The sequence below is a fragment of the Haliotis rubra genome, unplaced genomic scaffold (genome assembly GCF_003918875.1).
Source record: "Haliotis rubra isolate DU_JTF1 unplaced genomic scaffold, ASM391887v1 Scf6, whole genome shotgun sequence".
Lineage (NCBI taxonomy): Eukaryota > Metazoa > Mollusca > Gastropoda > Lepetellida > Haliotidae > Haliotis > Haliotis rubra.
In genome coordinates, this window is record NW_025767301.1 from 3,899,251 (window position 1) to 3,916,716 (window position 17,466).

At 39.4% G+C, this 17,466-nt stretch overlaps 1 protein-coding gene across 2 annotated transcripts in view; it reads right to left on the reverse strand.

The window, feature by feature from the left end:
• LOC124255249 (N-alpha-acetyltransferase 20-like) overlaps window positions 1-15,348 on the reverse strand; it is a 29,327-nt gene extending 13,979 nt beyond the window's left edge. For both annotated transcript variants that reach the window (XM_046689110.1, XM_046689111.1), the window contains exons 1-5: window positions 15,222-15,348; window positions 14,883-14,907; window positions 13,537-13,627; window positions 12,495-12,624; window positions 12,171-12,307 (exon numbers count right to left, since the gene is read on the reverse strand). In XM_046689110.1, coding sequence (XP_046545066.1) covers window positions 12,171-12,307; window positions 12,495-12,624; window positions 13,537-13,627; window positions 14,883-14,907; window positions 15,222-15,274 — 436 coding nt within the window. In that variant the 5' untranslated portion in view covers window positions 15,275-15,348. The remainder of the gene's footprint in view (window positions 1-12,170; window positions 12,308-12,494; window positions 12,625-13,536; window positions 13,628-14,882; window positions 14,908-15,221) is intronic.
• Window positions 15,349-17,466: the final 2,118 nt, after the last annotated feature.

Below are 17,466 nucleotides of genomic sequence, written 5' to 3' on the forward strand. Positions count from 1 at the left end.
AACCAAGTCTGATAAATGATCCAGTGATTTCTACTGTGAACAACAATTCACATTAAGGAAGTATTATGACACGTTCTCAGCAACAGCAAAGTCTCTGCGTCAGATCGACAGTTCCAACAAGTCACAAATTTACATCAAATACAGGTTGCTTGGATCCAACAGGGGTGGTGGGGTAGCCTAATGGTAAAAGCATTTGCTCGTCATGACAAAGATCCGGGTTTCGATATCCCAACATGAGTACAATGATTGATGCCCATTTCTGGTGTTCACCGGCATATCTTGCTGGAATATTGCTAAAAGCGGCGTAAAACCAAACTCACTCACTCACTCAGTGGATCCAGCCCACAATTCCAACAGGGTAACAAGGAATTCAAACAGTTCCAAAAGTTTTTCTTTAGACATTTTTCTCCAAATTTTCAAAATAGGACAGATGGAAAAAATATACATATTTCTTTTTATAAGTCTGTGTTCTTATGTACGATTTTCATTAAACACTTGCTATATTATGAGTGAGTTTAGTTTTACACCGCTTTTAGCAATATTCCAGCAAGTATCACAGCAGGCAACACAAGAAATGGGTTTTACATATTGTAAACCATGTGGGGAATCGAACCTGGGTCTTTGGTGTGACAAGCAAACGCATTAACCACGGGGCTACCCTACCACACCTGCTATGTTATGAGGTGGCAAAAGTTGTTTTCTACGTACTGATGGCATATGAGGGAACACAATGGGTATTTTGAATGGAAATGCATCTCTTGGGAAATATTGTTACATCCTTTCAGGAAAGTTTTACATATAATTAATCAAATGAACTCAATGTTTTTGGGAGGGGAGTGGAGTAACAAGAGCGACATTTATAATTGTAATTGTCAGAAGCATTTCAAGCCCAATTCGATCTTAACCATAATGCTTTTATCAAGGCAAGAAGAATAATACCTGCACCATGAGCTCAAATTATCAATGAAATATCACTGCCTCAGCGAAATTAACTGTTTCCGTAAAACGTTTATAATCACATAAGTTCATTTTGCTACAGAATTGTGAAAACATTATTCATGCATAATGCTCATTTCCTAGACTAATGCTTAGTCTCTGAATATATATAAGTTCAATAGTACCAAACAAGCCCATTTAAATTGAAAAGGAGCCCCAGGGAGACAAGAGATTCAGAACCTGTACCTGGGGAAATCTAGACTTGCTTTATCATGTTTATTTAGGGCTTTAGCATTGCAGAGAGGGCTAGGCAGTAGGGAAAATAATGTGGTTCAGGGACTGTGAGACAGACAACTCATTTCCATGCAAACAGACACTTACACAACATCCAGAGATTTAAACCACAAATTAAGGCAATTAGAACATCTGCCATAATGAGGGTCTAATATTATTTATGTTCAAACATAAAACAGTAATCACCACTGACTGACAGCATGGTGCACTAAACATGTGCTGAAAAATTATTATGTTGCTTACTTTTTCTATGTGAAAATAGTGATTATCAAGTGATTAGCAATTATTTGATTATTAATTGGTAGTACTGACAAATATCAGATCATATCTTTTACCAACCTGGCCACATATACTACTCACAACTTAAAGAACAGCAACAACTGGAACCATGAATTCTAATACCTACCAACCTTGACAGATCAGTAATACACATATGAACATGTTCAGTGTTCTCTAACTTATTCTGAGTATATATAGAGTATTTCTCTTTAAAGTTTTTGTTGTGTTTGTTTCTAAATATTACAACTACTCCACCAAAAGAGAAATGGTTGGCATCTTTGAACATCACATCATCAAATTTGTTAAATTTTGGTTCAAAATCATCAAACATAATCTATAACCTTTTTTTCTTACAAGCAAAATATATTAATGAAATTCCATCGCTGAAATGAAAATATCCATGAATGTAATCATTAGCTATTGCACGGATTCGCTCCAAACTCAAATTCAGCTGTAAATATTTGAGAGGCACAGCCCATCCACTTATGTTTTGTTCTGGAGCACTCATCTGCACCTGCGACATTCATTAAAATCTTTCCATATCTCATGGGATCCGAATACTCGCATTATTACGTAAGCTAACACTTGCTTTCCATATGTTCAACAGAAATGAGCCTGTGTGAAGAAAGCCAATGGGCACAATATGGATTTCAGAACAGCCATTCGGAACAGTTTCATGCTTGCACTCTTGGTAGAGGATGACAGGTTAATAATAAAACATACTTGTTATCCTGAACATGTTAAACAGAAACACCAGCTAGGTGGACATCCTTCACAACAATATGTAAAGGTGCACTATTTATTTACACGTGTCGTTATTAATACTCTGACACCACCAACTAGTCACAACATTGCACCTAAGAACACCAAACAAACCCAAACTGGTAAGGCCACACTTAGGTATTTTATGGTTTACAGACTGTTGTCAGCTAATCAAAATTTTAAGTTATATCAGCAATATTTCAGCCACATATTGATGAGACAAAGTGTGTCAGTACAGTTTAGGCCACTTATAGCAATATACCAGCCACATCATGGTGGGGGACACCAGAAATGAGCTTCACACATTGTACCTATGCAGGAAATCGAACCCAGGTCTTCGCCATGAAGAGCGAACCCTTTAACCACTAGGCCACCCACCACCTGATCAGGACAAAGTAATGCTTTTGGATTATAAAAAAAACTGTCATCAAGTGCAGTAATATAACTCGTACATAAAAAGAACATAATAGTTTAAAATAATATTTAGAGTAGACAACTAAAAAATGTAATCTAATATTCAGACTTGAGATCTGTATGAATCAATAGTAGGCCACCCTACTGGGGACCATGGAGACTTGTCTGTTATTTTCTGGTACCCTAGCAGGATCTACACCGTCGTCTGCTGCCTAAGATTGTTTGCCAACTATACTGTTATCTTCTGGTACCCAGCAGGATCTACACCGTCGTTTGCTGCCTAAGATTGTTTGCCAACTATACTGTTATCTTCTGGTACCCCAGCAGGATCTACACCGTCGTCTGCTGCCTAAGATTGTTTGCTAACTATACTGTTATCTACTGGTACCCAGCAGGATCTACACCGTCGTTTGCTGCCTAAGATTGTTTGCCAACTATACTGTTATCTTCTGGTACCCCAGCAGGATCTACACCGTCGTGTCTGCTGCTGATTGTTTGTCAACTATACTGATCTGTACCCCAGCAGGATCTAAAGCATATACTGTTATCTTTGCAGCAGGTTTCTGCGCCTAAGATTGTTTGTCAACTCTTTAATTGGTTATCTTCTGGTACCCCAGCAGGGATCTACATCAGCCGTCTGCTGCCTAAGATTGTTTGCCAACTATACTGTTATCTTCTGGTACCCAGCAGGATCTACACCGTCGTCTGCTGCCTAAGATTGTTTGCCAACTATACTGTTATCTTCTGGTACCCCAGCAGGATCTACACAGGACCGTCGTCTGCTGCCTAAGATTGCTGCCAACTATAGATTGTTCTACTAACTATGCTGCCTAAGATTGTTTATCTATACTGGTATCTTCTGGTAGCAGGATCTACACCGTCGTCTGCTGCCTAAGATTGTTTGCCAACTATACTGTTATCTTCTGGTACCCCAGCAGGATCTACACCGTCGTCTGCTGCCTAAGATTGTTTGCCAACTATACTGTTATCTTCTGGTACCCAGCAGGATCTACACCGTCGTTTGCTGCCTAAGATTGTTTGCCAACTATACTGTTATCTTCTGGTACCCCAGCAGGATCTACACCGTCGTCTGCTGCCTAAGATTGTTTGCTAACTATACTGTTATCTACTGGTACCCAGCAGGATTTACACTGTCGTCTGCTGCCTAAGATTGTTTGCCAACTATACTGAAAAATTCAACTCAACAAATATGCTATGACTAAACAGTGGTAGATATGGACACAAAATTAACATGGTCTTCTGATAGCCTCTCAGACAATAATAATTTTACACTCCTTCAACCCCCATCGAGGGCAGAGTCTATCGCATTAACAAGGTCATAGGCTTGGGTTTGAAACAAAAGTAATCTTTTGGATCTCAATATTTCTATTTGTGGCATGTGGGAGCAGGGTGTGTAACTATCCGAGTCATTCAGTTTAATAGGAAAATATAAATGATAATACTGTTTAAAGTGCAGGATGTTTAGTATTTCTGAGCACAGGGGCTTGTAATGCTAAAAACGCCATCAAGGTATATACTGTCACTAATGGGATCTTAGCACTATAAAAACTGCCATCGAGGTATATACTGTCACTTATTGGATCTTAGCACCATAAAAACTGCCATCAAGGTATATACTGTCACTAATGGGATCTTAGCACTATAAAAACTGCCATCGAGGTATATACTGTCACTAATTGGATCTTAGCACTATAAAAACTGCCATCGAGGTATATACTTTCACTAACAGGATCTTAGCACTATAAAAACTGCCATCAATGTATATACTGTCACTAATGGGATCTTAGCACTATAAAAACTGCCATCAAGGTATATACTGTCACTAACAGGATCTGAGCACTATATGCTTATATATACTGAAATAAGTTTTTAGACCCGTGGAATGCCGCTGCCGATCGAATCTAGCCCTACATAGGAGCTGTCAACGTGGCTGGAATTAATAAACGAATTTAAAAGGTGAGTTTTCGCTGTCTTGGCTGATCCATGATTTTGGCTTGGAATTGCGAAGGTAGCTGTTTTCGGTGAGTCGTGGCGTATAACTTTTGAAATAATGATCCGATTAAGACCATTTAGGGCTCATTTTGTAGGTAAATCATCTAGCTTTCGATGCGTAGGCCTCGACAGGGCCTTAAAAATAGTTTACATGGTGAAATCTAACTTTGATCGAGGATGGGGTGGTTCCGTTGTCACATCCCTTTCCTTTTATACAGTACTAGGGTAGGGTCCTACTTACGCTGTTTCTAAGCGTGACACGCCCCTGTGTATAGTGCTAAGACCCTGTCAGTGACAGTATATACCTGGATGGTACTTTTTAGGGTTACAAGGCCCTGTGTTTCTGAGTAACTTTGAGTAAGTGTGCTTTGTGTTCTTTATATGTTCTTTACGTGAGGACGGCAATGACCTGTAACGACCCACTCTGCATTGGATCTTTATTAAAAAAGATTCATTTGGCAATTGGTTAATAACATATGCCCCATGTTGTGTTAAATCGTAATTCTTTAGTTCATACATACACAATTATTGCTATTATATTTCTATAATTTATTAAAGATGAAGCAGTCGACAAATACAATTAAATTCTCAATAGTTTTATTTTTGTTTTTGACTGTGGCTTTAGGCAAATCTGTAAACCAAAATATTGAAAGGTTTTGAAGTAATGCCATTATTAGCAAACATAAATCTGAAAACTGCCTACCAAATATGCATGTGCTTAAAAATTGTCACCTGCATGGCCTTCACTCCCAGTGTGTGGTTACATGATAATGGGTGTTCACACGCTTGTTTTAAAGGTCGCTGGGAGCTAGTTTAAAAATTGCTGTCATACTGTCATTTTGTAAGTGTTTGCATTGGATCTACACTATGCCCGAGTCATTCAGTTTAATAGGAAAATATAAAATGATAATACTGTTTAAAGTGCAGGATGTTTAGTATTTCTGAGCACAGGGGCTTGTAATGCTAAAAGCATGCATCAAGGTATATACTGTCACTAATGGGATCTTAGCACTATAAAAACTGCCATCGAGGTATATACTGTCCTTATTGGATCTTAGCACCATAAAAACTGCCATCAAGGTATATACTGTCACTAATGGGATCTTAGCACTATAAAAACTGCCATCGAGGTATATACTGTCACTAATTGGATCTTAGCACTATAAAAACTGCCATCGAGGTATATACTTTCACTAACAGGATCTTAGCACTATAAAAACTGCCATCAATGTATATACTGTCACTAATGGGATCTTAGCACTATAAAAACTGCCATCAAGGTATATACTGTCACTAACAGGATCTGAGCACTATATGCTTATATATACTGAAATAAGTTTTTAGACCCGTGGAATGCCGCTGCCGATCGAATCTAGCCCTACATAGGAGCTGTCAACGTGGCTGGAATTAATAAACGAATTTAAAAGGTGAGTTTTCGCTGTCTTGGCTGATCCATGATTTTGGCTTGGAATTGCGAAGGTAGCTGTTTTCGGTGAGTCGTGGCGTATAACTTTTGAAATAATGATCCGATTAAGACCATTTAGGGCTCATTTTGTAGGTAAATCATCTAGCTTTCGATGCGTAGGCCTCGACAGGGCCTTAAAAATAGTTTACATGGTGAAATCTAACTTTGATCGAGGATGGGGTGGTTCCGTTGTCACATCCCTTTCCTTTTATACAGTACTAGGGTAGGGTCCTACTAACGCTGTTTCTAAGCGTGACACGCCCCTGTGTATAGTGCTAAGACCCTGTCGGTGACAGTATATACCTTGGATGGTACTTTTTAGGGTTACAAGGCCCTGTGTTTCTGAGTAACTTTGAGTAAGTGTGCTTTGTGTTCTTTATATGTTCTTTACGTGAGGACGGCAATGACCTGTAACGACCCACTCTGCATTGGATCTTTATTCAAAAAGATTCATTTGGCAATTGGTTAATAACATATGCCCCATGTTGTGTTAAATCGTAATTCTTTAGTTCATACATACACAATTATTGCTATTATATTTCTATAATTTATTAAAGATGAAGCAGTCGACAAATACAATTAAATTCTCAATAGTTTTATTTTTGTTTTTGACTGTGGCTTTAGGCAAATCTGTAAACCAAAATATTGAAAGGTTTTGAAGTAATGCCATTATTAGCAAACATAAATCTGAAAACTGCCTACCAAATATGCATGTGCTTAAAAATTGTCACCTGCATGGCCTTCACTCCCAGTGTGTGGTTACATGATAATGGGTGTTCACACGCTTGTTTTAAAGGTCGCTGGGAGCTAGTTTAAAAATTGCTGTCATACTGTCATTTTGTAAGTGTTTGCATTGGATCTACACTATGCCTCTGTTCTCAAATCAAATATTTTTGAATTTCACAATAAATACCAAAACAGTCCTAATAATGCAACTATAAAGAAGCTATTTCAGTCACTAGATTTAATCTGTCATGGCATAACCTATAGCCATAGTCATATGAAATAATATGGGACTGCTTCTGTAAACAAATATGTCTAACAAACATTTACCAAAATATAATTAATTGAACTTTGTATGGGTAAACTCTTCTTAATATATGTTAATGACTGAAAATATACCTACAACTGTGATATTATATAAGAGTTTATTACCTTTGTTTCCAAATCATAACAAACATTTGTCAAAAACAATACCTAAGTTAAAAAACAGTCGCCTTGTCTTAAGAGCCGACATAAAATGATCAGCCTTGGCTCGGTGACAACTGACATCATGTCATCCTTCCCAGGATGCATTAGCTGTAGTAGTGTAGCACACGGGGAAATTCTTTACCTTTCTAATGAAAACCTGCTTCACTGATGACAAATTACTAGTGAATCCTTGTTGAGAAAAAAAAATGTTTGTGAAATATGCAAACAGGATAAAAAAAGAAAAAAATTCAGAATATATTTTTTTCATTTCAAAAACATTTAGTTGGCAGATCCATAAAGCATGTAAATAGTGTGGCCATTGAAGCATAAATTTTCATTGGATCATATCACATATACAATCCTGGTAATGAGTAATCACCCCAATATGAACACAAATTCAGTCCGTTACATCATAGTTTTTGTCTGTAACTACGACTTATTCCACACATTCATGAAAGCAATCAGGGGTACAGAGTACATAAATCACGAGTTTTAAAAGAAATGAGATGAGTTTTACACCACTAGTATTGATTCAGCAGCCTCATCTGGAGAGGAGGCACAAAAGATGGGGTTACCATACACTATGATACAGACTGTGGGTGTACACCATGGCCTCAGACAACTGCAGATACATCTTGCCTACCCCCAATGTACTTTTTAAGTGATCCTGCACACTTCAATATCGGGGTGAAATACAGTGGCAACACAACTCTACCACTACCAAGAACCCAAGTGTAAGGGAAACCAAAGCTATAATTGTTATAGTAAAGAAATATCTTTAGTTCTGCATCAATTCAGACATCAATAGAGAATGGGTTTGGTTTAATCCTAGTCTCAACAATATTTCGTTTACCGGTATATTACAGTGTATCAGCTTAATGTGGATGGAAGGTGAGCCAAAACTGATGACAGCAACCACTGCCTAAATGCCTAACAGCACAGGTATGGTTCTGACAAACTAGAAATATAACCAGAAAAGTGTCCAACAGGTCTTCAGCAGTAAGGATCAATATTCATTAGATCCTTTGGGATGCCAGAACAACTCAGTGCTGTGCCTATGCAATACTCTAAAATATCTACTGCTGGTTTCATAACCATTACTGCCACTTCAAACAGATAGTACAATGTATATAGATAAACTAATAAGTAAGTTTCATGCATTTCAGTTGAAAAAATATTATTTCTGGTTTTGGAAAATACCTGAAATGCAAAACAACAACAACATACAAAAAATGAGGTATTTTGTTACATTATACAATACCAAAGCAATAACAACTTATTCCAACAAGTGTTTCTTTGTCTGGTATACAGCAGCAGAGCACTTCTGGGTTAGTTTTTAAAATGGCACCCAATGCTTTGATGGCAGTACAAGTTGTCTCCCTTGTCGTGTACACTTCATATCCAAAAGATTGACAAATCCCAATATTTTCTATCTAAATATTATAATAATTCCTCAGTGATGACAGTGATAAAGTATTAATGGTGAAATATCACTGATGTTGATTAAGGTTCCTCACTTGGTCACATATCTATGATATTCAAAACTGTAGTAATAATGCTCCAACAAGAACAGTGTCAACATTATGCAGTGGTCAGCCCTGAGGTCCTGATTTAAACCCAATTCAACATCTTTGGGATGAAATTCAGAGGAGACTTAATAATGTCATACCAAGGCCGAAAACAGCCGATTTATTGCGCCAGGCTTTTCTCAGAGTGTGGTTCCAGGTGCCAATGGCCTTCATCAATCGATTGATGTACTCCATGCATAGACGCTGTGCTGCAGTTATTGCCGCTCGTGGTGGTCACACTAGATACTGAAGTCAAGGGTCTGAATGGACTGCAAACGTTCGAGTAATGTCTTGAAATTGTGCTGAGTTATTCATTGATGTGTCAAGATATTGTACACAAAAAAACGTTTTTGATCCGCTTATTATGTCAATTTCTGTAATGATTTGATTACAGTGCCTATCTAATTTTGAATTCGTACTGACGGGCTTTTTGCTGCTGAGTATATACACTTTTGATAGTAACAAATCATCACATTTAAATTGAAAAGGAGCCCCAGTGAGATGGGAGATTCAGAACCTGAGTAAATCTAGACTTGCTTCATTTAGGGCTTTAGCATTGCATGGGGGACTAGGAAGTAGGGACAATAATGTGGTTCAAGGACTGTGAGACAGACCTGGGGTTTCTGTCGCTGAGTAGAAAATCAGGATGCCTACGCCTACATATAGGTATTTTTACCTGAGAAGAATTTCATTCGCTTGTAATTTTTAAAAGGAACTTCGCAATTTTCAAGCTACTAGCATATGATGGTGGTCAACAAGAAAAAAAGTTAGGATAACATAATCCAGTGATTAACAGCACAAGAATCAATAACCTCATCTCACAACAATCATGGGTTGCGGAAGACCGATTCTAAGATCTTGACAGGTAATCAAAGAGTAAACATGGGTCCAACAGATAAAGTATTGCTACTGGTCACTTAGCAATCATTGCATCAGACTGACCAATCTTTAAAAACATCAGCACTTCTCAAGAGGCCCAATACAAAGATATTGTAAAACGCCTCCATTATGTAGGAGATATGATTTTAGGTGACAACGCAGCACAACTGAAATATTTTTATGAGAAAAACAGTAAGAAGGATGTGGTTGTAGTTTAATGCCTCACTCAGCAAATTCCTGCTATATGTATAGTGGCCCAGATATTGATATGATGAAGAACTACGTCCACGCCAGGGAACAACGACACACCATCAACATCCATTGCTCCAGATCAGTTCCCACCAATATTCAACACGGGAAGAGTGAATGGGTATGGTTTTGCACCACTTTTAGTAATATTCCAGCAATAACACGTCGTGGGACACCAGAGTGAGCGAGTTTATTTTTTACGCCACACTCAGCAATATTCCAGATATATGGCGGCCTCTGTAAATAATCGGATGTGGACCAGACAATCCAGGGATCAACAGCATGAACATCCATCTACGCAATTGGGATACGATGACATGTGTCAACCCAGTAAGCGAGTCTGACCACCCGATCCCCTAAGTCGCCTCCTATGACAAGCATGGGTTGCTGAAGACCAATTCTAACCCGGACCTTCACGGGTCGGGGACACCAGAAATAGGCTTCACACATTGTACCCATGTGGGGAATCAAACCTGTACCTTTGACATGACGATCAAATGCTTTATCCATCAGGATACTTCACCGTCCACACCCCCACCCACCCCCTCACACACACAAAGTGGAACAATGACATGAAAGGTCAGTGACAGTGGTGCTCATAGTACATCTCTCACCCAGGGTCAAAATTACGCTAAATACTCAATTTATGTGACGTAGTTGACACTCAAGTCGAAGTGGCACAAAAATATAAAGGAATGCAATTCAACATGTTCGGTATTGTTTGATATCACGTTTAATGACTGTATACATCATGTGCTTGTAGCCTATGTATATTATTCTATTTGTGTGAACAGATCAGCAACATTAAGTAACATAGTTAGTTTCATGCAAACAGTTGCCATAAGCAGCAGATACATGACCCATCGGATACACAGATCAAAATGCTCCGTTAAAGCACCACTTGCTTAAAGTCCCAGTCAAAACCTAAGAAGTGCACATAAATCTCAGTGATATCAGCGATATTTTCTCACTAAAAGTTAGTTAACATTGTGAAATGGTGTTTCTACCATGACCTTGTAGGATGATCCAATTTGATTGGTACACTTTCCTTAATAATTATTAAATTTCGTTAGTGAGCAAAATTGCCTCCTGGAAGCATCACTGGACTCAAATGGTTGCAAGAAAATGGGCTTAACATGCATTTTGTCATGGCAGAACACAGATAACCTAATGTGCGTTAAACTTTGAGGTGGTTCATTTTCGGAGCTATTTTTTCACAAAGTGACAATATACCCCACAGCATAGACATTACTCCAATAACAACATCACATAAAACCATAAGTAACAGTCTTGTTCACAGACAAATGCACAGAAAGACCTGAAAACATCTTAACAACACTGAATACGTTAATGCCGATGACCTTCATTAATGTTGGGGACATCATCATATCAGGGATTTGACTCCAAGCGTTTGTACACATCTTGAGGTGTGTTTGATTATAAAAAAAGACAAACACTTTTCTAACATTAATCAGAAAATACAGGTTCCTGTTCCCAAACCTACCATCTTGGTTCTGGTGCTTGTAACTCCCTAAGAAGACTATACTTGGGATGGAGGTTTGAAGAGTTACCTCCCTTAAACCAAAACTTCCTGCTTTCCAGGATGGTCCTTGAGGTTCCACTACACTAAATCATAATCACGTGCCCTGAGCGAGCATCGTATGTAAACAACTGAAGAGATAGAGACTTGTGACAGCTGTGATTGGATGAAATAGTGTAAGATGTTTATGCTTTTTAAAAGCACATCCATCCAGTAATTAAAACTGACCACAATTTTAACTGTGCTGTCATTTTTGTCACCATGAGTTATACTTATTGTGTGTACAGATATTTTCCAGTAGGTGACATTTGGTGCGGAACTGAGGTTGATGTGTTCCGCTTCCTGTGCTCGGAAAATGAGCCGGACAATTTGGCCAGAAATTGTCTTTTATTGTAGTTTAAAGGCCTGACTGTACCCATGTGTATGTGGAATGACTGTTGATAGCCTGGATAATTTTAAAAAAAACATAAGGTTACTATAGATGTCTATGGGAAAACATTTGGTGTTGTGTAACCTTGAGGGTGTTCCACTTATCAAAGACTCATGTCAAAGAGCATTCCTTAAAAGTAATACTACTCACCAAATGCATCTTCGTCCACTTCCCCTGAGTAGTACTCTAACACTCTCCGGTACACACTGTACCCTAACTTCTCATACATCGCCACGGCAACCTTGTTCGATACCCTCACAAACAGGTCCACGAAAAAACAATGTTTTCTGCAACATAACCAAATTCACATATTCTTTAACATGACATAATTCAGTGCCTGGTCCAGATATACTATCAATCATATATGGACTGCACATCTATAACTGCACAACCTGAGCATCTCACTGCTTCTGATCTATAAACCAGGTATAACTATTAACCAAAAATGATCAATCTGCTTCTGATAGAGCTTACTTCTCTGAGATTTCTTCTAGTATGTTCATGAGTTTTGCTGCAAGGCCAAGTCTCCGAAACACTGGGGCAACAGTCAACGCTGTCACATGACCATGCCAAAGGTCACCAGTTCCTTCTGACTTCCCCATAACTGAAAGTGTACACACAGATTAAGGATGGTGGCGCGCTGTTATCACTTATCTTTGGGCAAAAACTTTCTGAATTACTGCAACCATGTTCATATGCAATCAGCAGCAAAAATGAATGGAAGAGCTGATAAATCCATGTATCAACATTCTTTCTTAAATATATAAATGTGATCCATGAACTTCCACTGTACATTTTCTATTTATGTCATTTGCCAATATACTTGAATAAAGAATCAACTTAGACGCTAAGTTAGAGTGAGTGAGTTTAGTTTTACGCCGCACTCAGCAATATTCCAGATATATGGCGGCAGTCTGTAAATGATCGAGTCTGGACCAGACAATCCAGTGATCAACAGCATGAACATCGATTACATGTGTCAACCCAGTCAGCAAGCCTGACCATCCAATCCCGTTAGTCGCTTCTCACAACAAGCATGGGTCACTGAAGTTCAATTCTAACCCGGACCTTCACGGGTGAATCAATTTAGAATGGAACAGCTTTATAGTATGTGTTTGATTGAAGTAAATTCACTGCATTAAGATCATAGCAATTGCAACACCAGTGAGACCAAATATGTGATATAATGTGTCCCAAACACACCCATTCTAGAGACCCAAAAAACATCAGCCCTTTTTACGCTTCTTTTTCTCGTCATAAAAAGTGATTGTATGTTCAGGTTTCCTGGTTGATACGTGTCACTGATTCTCAATTGATCAATGCATATAATGTCTATCACTGGATTGTCTGGTACAGACTAGATTAATTGTCACACAGATATAATCATAACAAACAAGCAAGCAAACTAACGAACATAATTTTTCTCAAGTTGTAACACAACCCTTATATCCATGATCACAGTATACTTGTCTATATTTTGTTCCACTGTCATATGATTTGTTTAGCAAATACTTACTGTATCCCATGATCTCGCCACTTGGAGACTCCGCAATCTGGAAGTACTCCGGCCAGTGAGCCAGGTACTGCATGTAGAAGGGCAAGCCATACTGGGACAATATAAGGAAACCAACATGGAATACTTTCTTCATCTGTGACAGCCATTTTGAAAATCCTCTCTTGTTGCGCTGCCATGTGCATATTACACAGCAATCAACACATCAGATGTGGATTAATAACCCAATCTTAATTTGAATAATTAGCCCAGACACAAGAAATAAAAAAAAAGTGAACCATCATCAACCACATACTGACAGTTATACATAATGATTACCCTTAGAGGCATGGATGAAAGTTTTTGAGTGATTTTCTAAAGTCTTTATTAGGTATTCTGTGTTTTGCCACCACTAATTGATACTTGAAATAATATTATTTTCTGAGCATCAAGTGAATGAGAACAAGTAATGTAGGGTATATATAATAAAACATGGATGACAAAGAGGGAGTAGGGTTTGTATTGAATGCAATTCGTTTTTAGTTTATTGACTGAACTTTGCTGCTGCAAGAATATGTACACATAATTGCTGTACACTGCCATACATAATTGAACAAACACATTAACACCCATGAAATTTGCAGGGTGAGAGATTTTACGAAGCATCATATGTGAATATTCAAGGGGATTCCCTTGTTGTTGAGGTCCTCCCTTACCATTGCTTACAGCTCAAAAACCCAGATTTTTGGGTGATTAAGTGGAATAAATAAAATAGTTCCCGCAAGATAAGTAAGAGTTGCAGTGCTGGTTCCCTTGTAATTGTAATTGTATAAAAGGTTTGATAATAATAAATAACAAGACTAAAGAGTATCTATATAGTGCTGACTTCCACCACACAAGGGCAGTGCTCAAAGCGCTGATATTGCTTCCATGTGACGTTTGAAACACTATATGGAACATTTTTGGATCCGAAAAAACCAGACCGCCTCCGTGGTGTAGTGGTTAGAGCGTCAACCCGGAGAGCGGAAGGTCGCGGGTTCGATCCCCGACCGCGTCATACCAAAAGATGTTAAAATATGGTACTTGTTGGTCCCTGTCTGGCGTTCGGCATAATGGGTACGACAAGGACTGGTCGGCTCGGAGTCAGTATAATGTGTCTGAGTGGGGTATTCTTGCTTCACTGCGGCATGGTATCTCAGTGGGCTAGCACTATAAAACCAGCATAAGTCTGGGCTAGTACAAGCAGCCGCACATACACATACACACGCACGCACGTCGTCGTATGAGCGAAATATTCTCAAGCACGACGTTAAACCCAATTTTCACCTCACCTCACCGAAGAAACCAATCTTCATAAAATGTAAGGATACCGTTTCTGTGAGTGGATCCAAATTCCTGAAAATAAAATAATTATTTTACCTTTGGTTTGTTGCTATTTAATAACACAATGCTTTTCAAACCTTGGTTTTGTTATGAGCCTTTCCTTTGAACTACCATTATGTTATATTTTTCCATGAAGTCCGAATATTGCTGGGTTTAGAAATTCAGAAGATGACCATGCATGATGGGACTCTACTGAGGTCTGTGGGACCAAATTATGGGTGTGAGGTGAATGGTTGCACGAGTCGAGGAGTCTTGCAATTTTCGACGCATGTCTTACAACAAAACAGGAAAGCTGTTTACGCTAATCCACAAAACAGTTTACTTACACGTTATTAAACCTGAACAGGTCGTCACAAGTAAACGGTCTTATCGTCGTCATGTTTGTCGCAAAACCGACATAACAAGCCTTGTTGACAACCTGACTGGGTCCCCCCTCTCTCAGGTCATGCTTGTGTCCATAAGGGACATAACTCTCGTTTCTTTGTAAGCGACAGCCGCTAATTGACTGGGTTCGTGTAAACGCGCTTCGTCGGGGAGAAGAAAGACTTTACAAGTCTCTAAGGTAAACATTAATAGTTTAAATGGATGATTTCTAAGAAATAATAAATAACATACAGGGGTTCGCTTAGACTTGCCTTTTCGAGGGATAGAGTTACTATACATCTATGGGCTCACCATTCAGTACAGCCTTAATGGAGCAAGGCTAGGGGGTAGGCAGTAGTGTAACCAATTTTATTGTGGAGTAAACCACTAATTCTCGGAGGCGATCAGTGTGTTTATAACTAATATAAAATCAGGAAGACATGTTTCTAAAATTTGGAGTTTACACTACGTCTTCGTTGTTTAAGGCATTTTGTCACCTTAAACTGGATATCAGTTACGAAACCGTTTGTTTTTTAACAAGGATATGTTAACTAATGGTTATTTGATGTACGATGTACACTACTCAAAGTTTGCTAAGGATCACATTTTCAAGACATGAAACATGAAATTATACTATGAAGTCATACTGGATTAAAACCCGGTCCACAATGATTGGGTAACCAAACTGGAGTCACACTACCACACACAGCAGGGAAAAGCATGCTGTGACGGACACGATATGCACGTGCATAGGCGGATCCAGAGGGTGGGTGCAGAGTTGCGCACACCCCCGTGATGCATGATAAAAACAGTTTCCCCCGTTCTGATTCTCTGGCATTGCAAAACTGCACCCTGTTTTTAAGAACCTGACAAACGTCCATTGCAATTACTGAAAAGAGAAATGCCCATCAACGGCAACAACGTCGTCTGACAGTCGAAGAATTAGCCAGGGCCCTGTTCCTCAAAGCGATCGTAGCGCTACGACTGTCGTAAGTCTATGTTAAAGTATGGGAGTTACGATCACCTTAACGCTACACTCGCTTTGTGGAACGGGACCCTGATGCGTAGTGGGACAACACAGCGTCACGTTCAACGTCCTTGAGTCAAAGCGTGGTCTGCAGGGCTTGGAATCGGTATCAAACTCATGGTTCAGCTACCCAGCGACATGCGGGTGGTCGAGCACGTTCAACCAGCCAGCGTGATGACCGGTTTCTCCTGCTTTCAGCAAAGACGTCATCACTTTGAGATGGCAACCACGCTAAGAAATGAACTGCGGAATTTTAATGCCATTGAAGTGAACGTTTCCACTCAGGCAGTCCGTAATCGTCGTCGGTAGACTGGTCTTCGGCCAAGGAGAGCATGCATTCGCATTACCTAGCCGTCTCACAGTCCCTGAACCATATTATTTTCCCTACAACCTAGCCCTCCTGCAAAGCTAAAGCTCTAAATGAAGCAAGTCTAGATTTGTCCAGGTTCACAATCTCTGGTCTCCCTGGGGCTCCTTTTCAATTTAAATGTGTTTATTTGCTACACTCAAAATTATATATATTCAGAGACTAAGCGTTAGTCTACCCTCTTACCCAGCGTCAACGGCAAGCATGTGTGGAGTGGGTGAGAGATCATGCCAATTGGAGAGTCAATGACTGGGCATCCGTCCTTTCACAGACGACTCAAGGCACTGCGTGGACTTCACCGATCGGTGGGCACGGGTGTCCCGAAGAGCAGGAGAGCACTTTCATGATGTTAATGTAGCCGAACATGACAGATGGGAGCCGGCTCATTAATGGTTTGGGGAGGTATCAGCAGAGCTGGAGCACTAATCTCCATGTGCTAGGTAGACTGTCTCACAGTTCCTGAACCACATTATAGTCCCTAATGCCTGGCCCTCCCTGCAATGCTAAAGCCCTAAATGAAGCAAGTCTAGATTTCCCTAGAATCTCCCAACTCACTGGGATACTTTTCAATTTAAATGGGTTTATTTGTTACTATCAAAATTATATATATTCAGGGGCTAAGCGTTAGTCTATGTGCTAGTGAGAGGCACGAAGGCAGGTGTACGTTAAGGGATGAGATCGTAGACGTGTACGTGAGACCGTTTGCTGGTGCAGTTGGTCCTGACTTCATCTTCATGGACGATAATACCGACCCTATCGTGTCAGGTTGGTTGGTGCTTACCTTGAGCAAGAGACAATCGTCCGCATGGAGTGG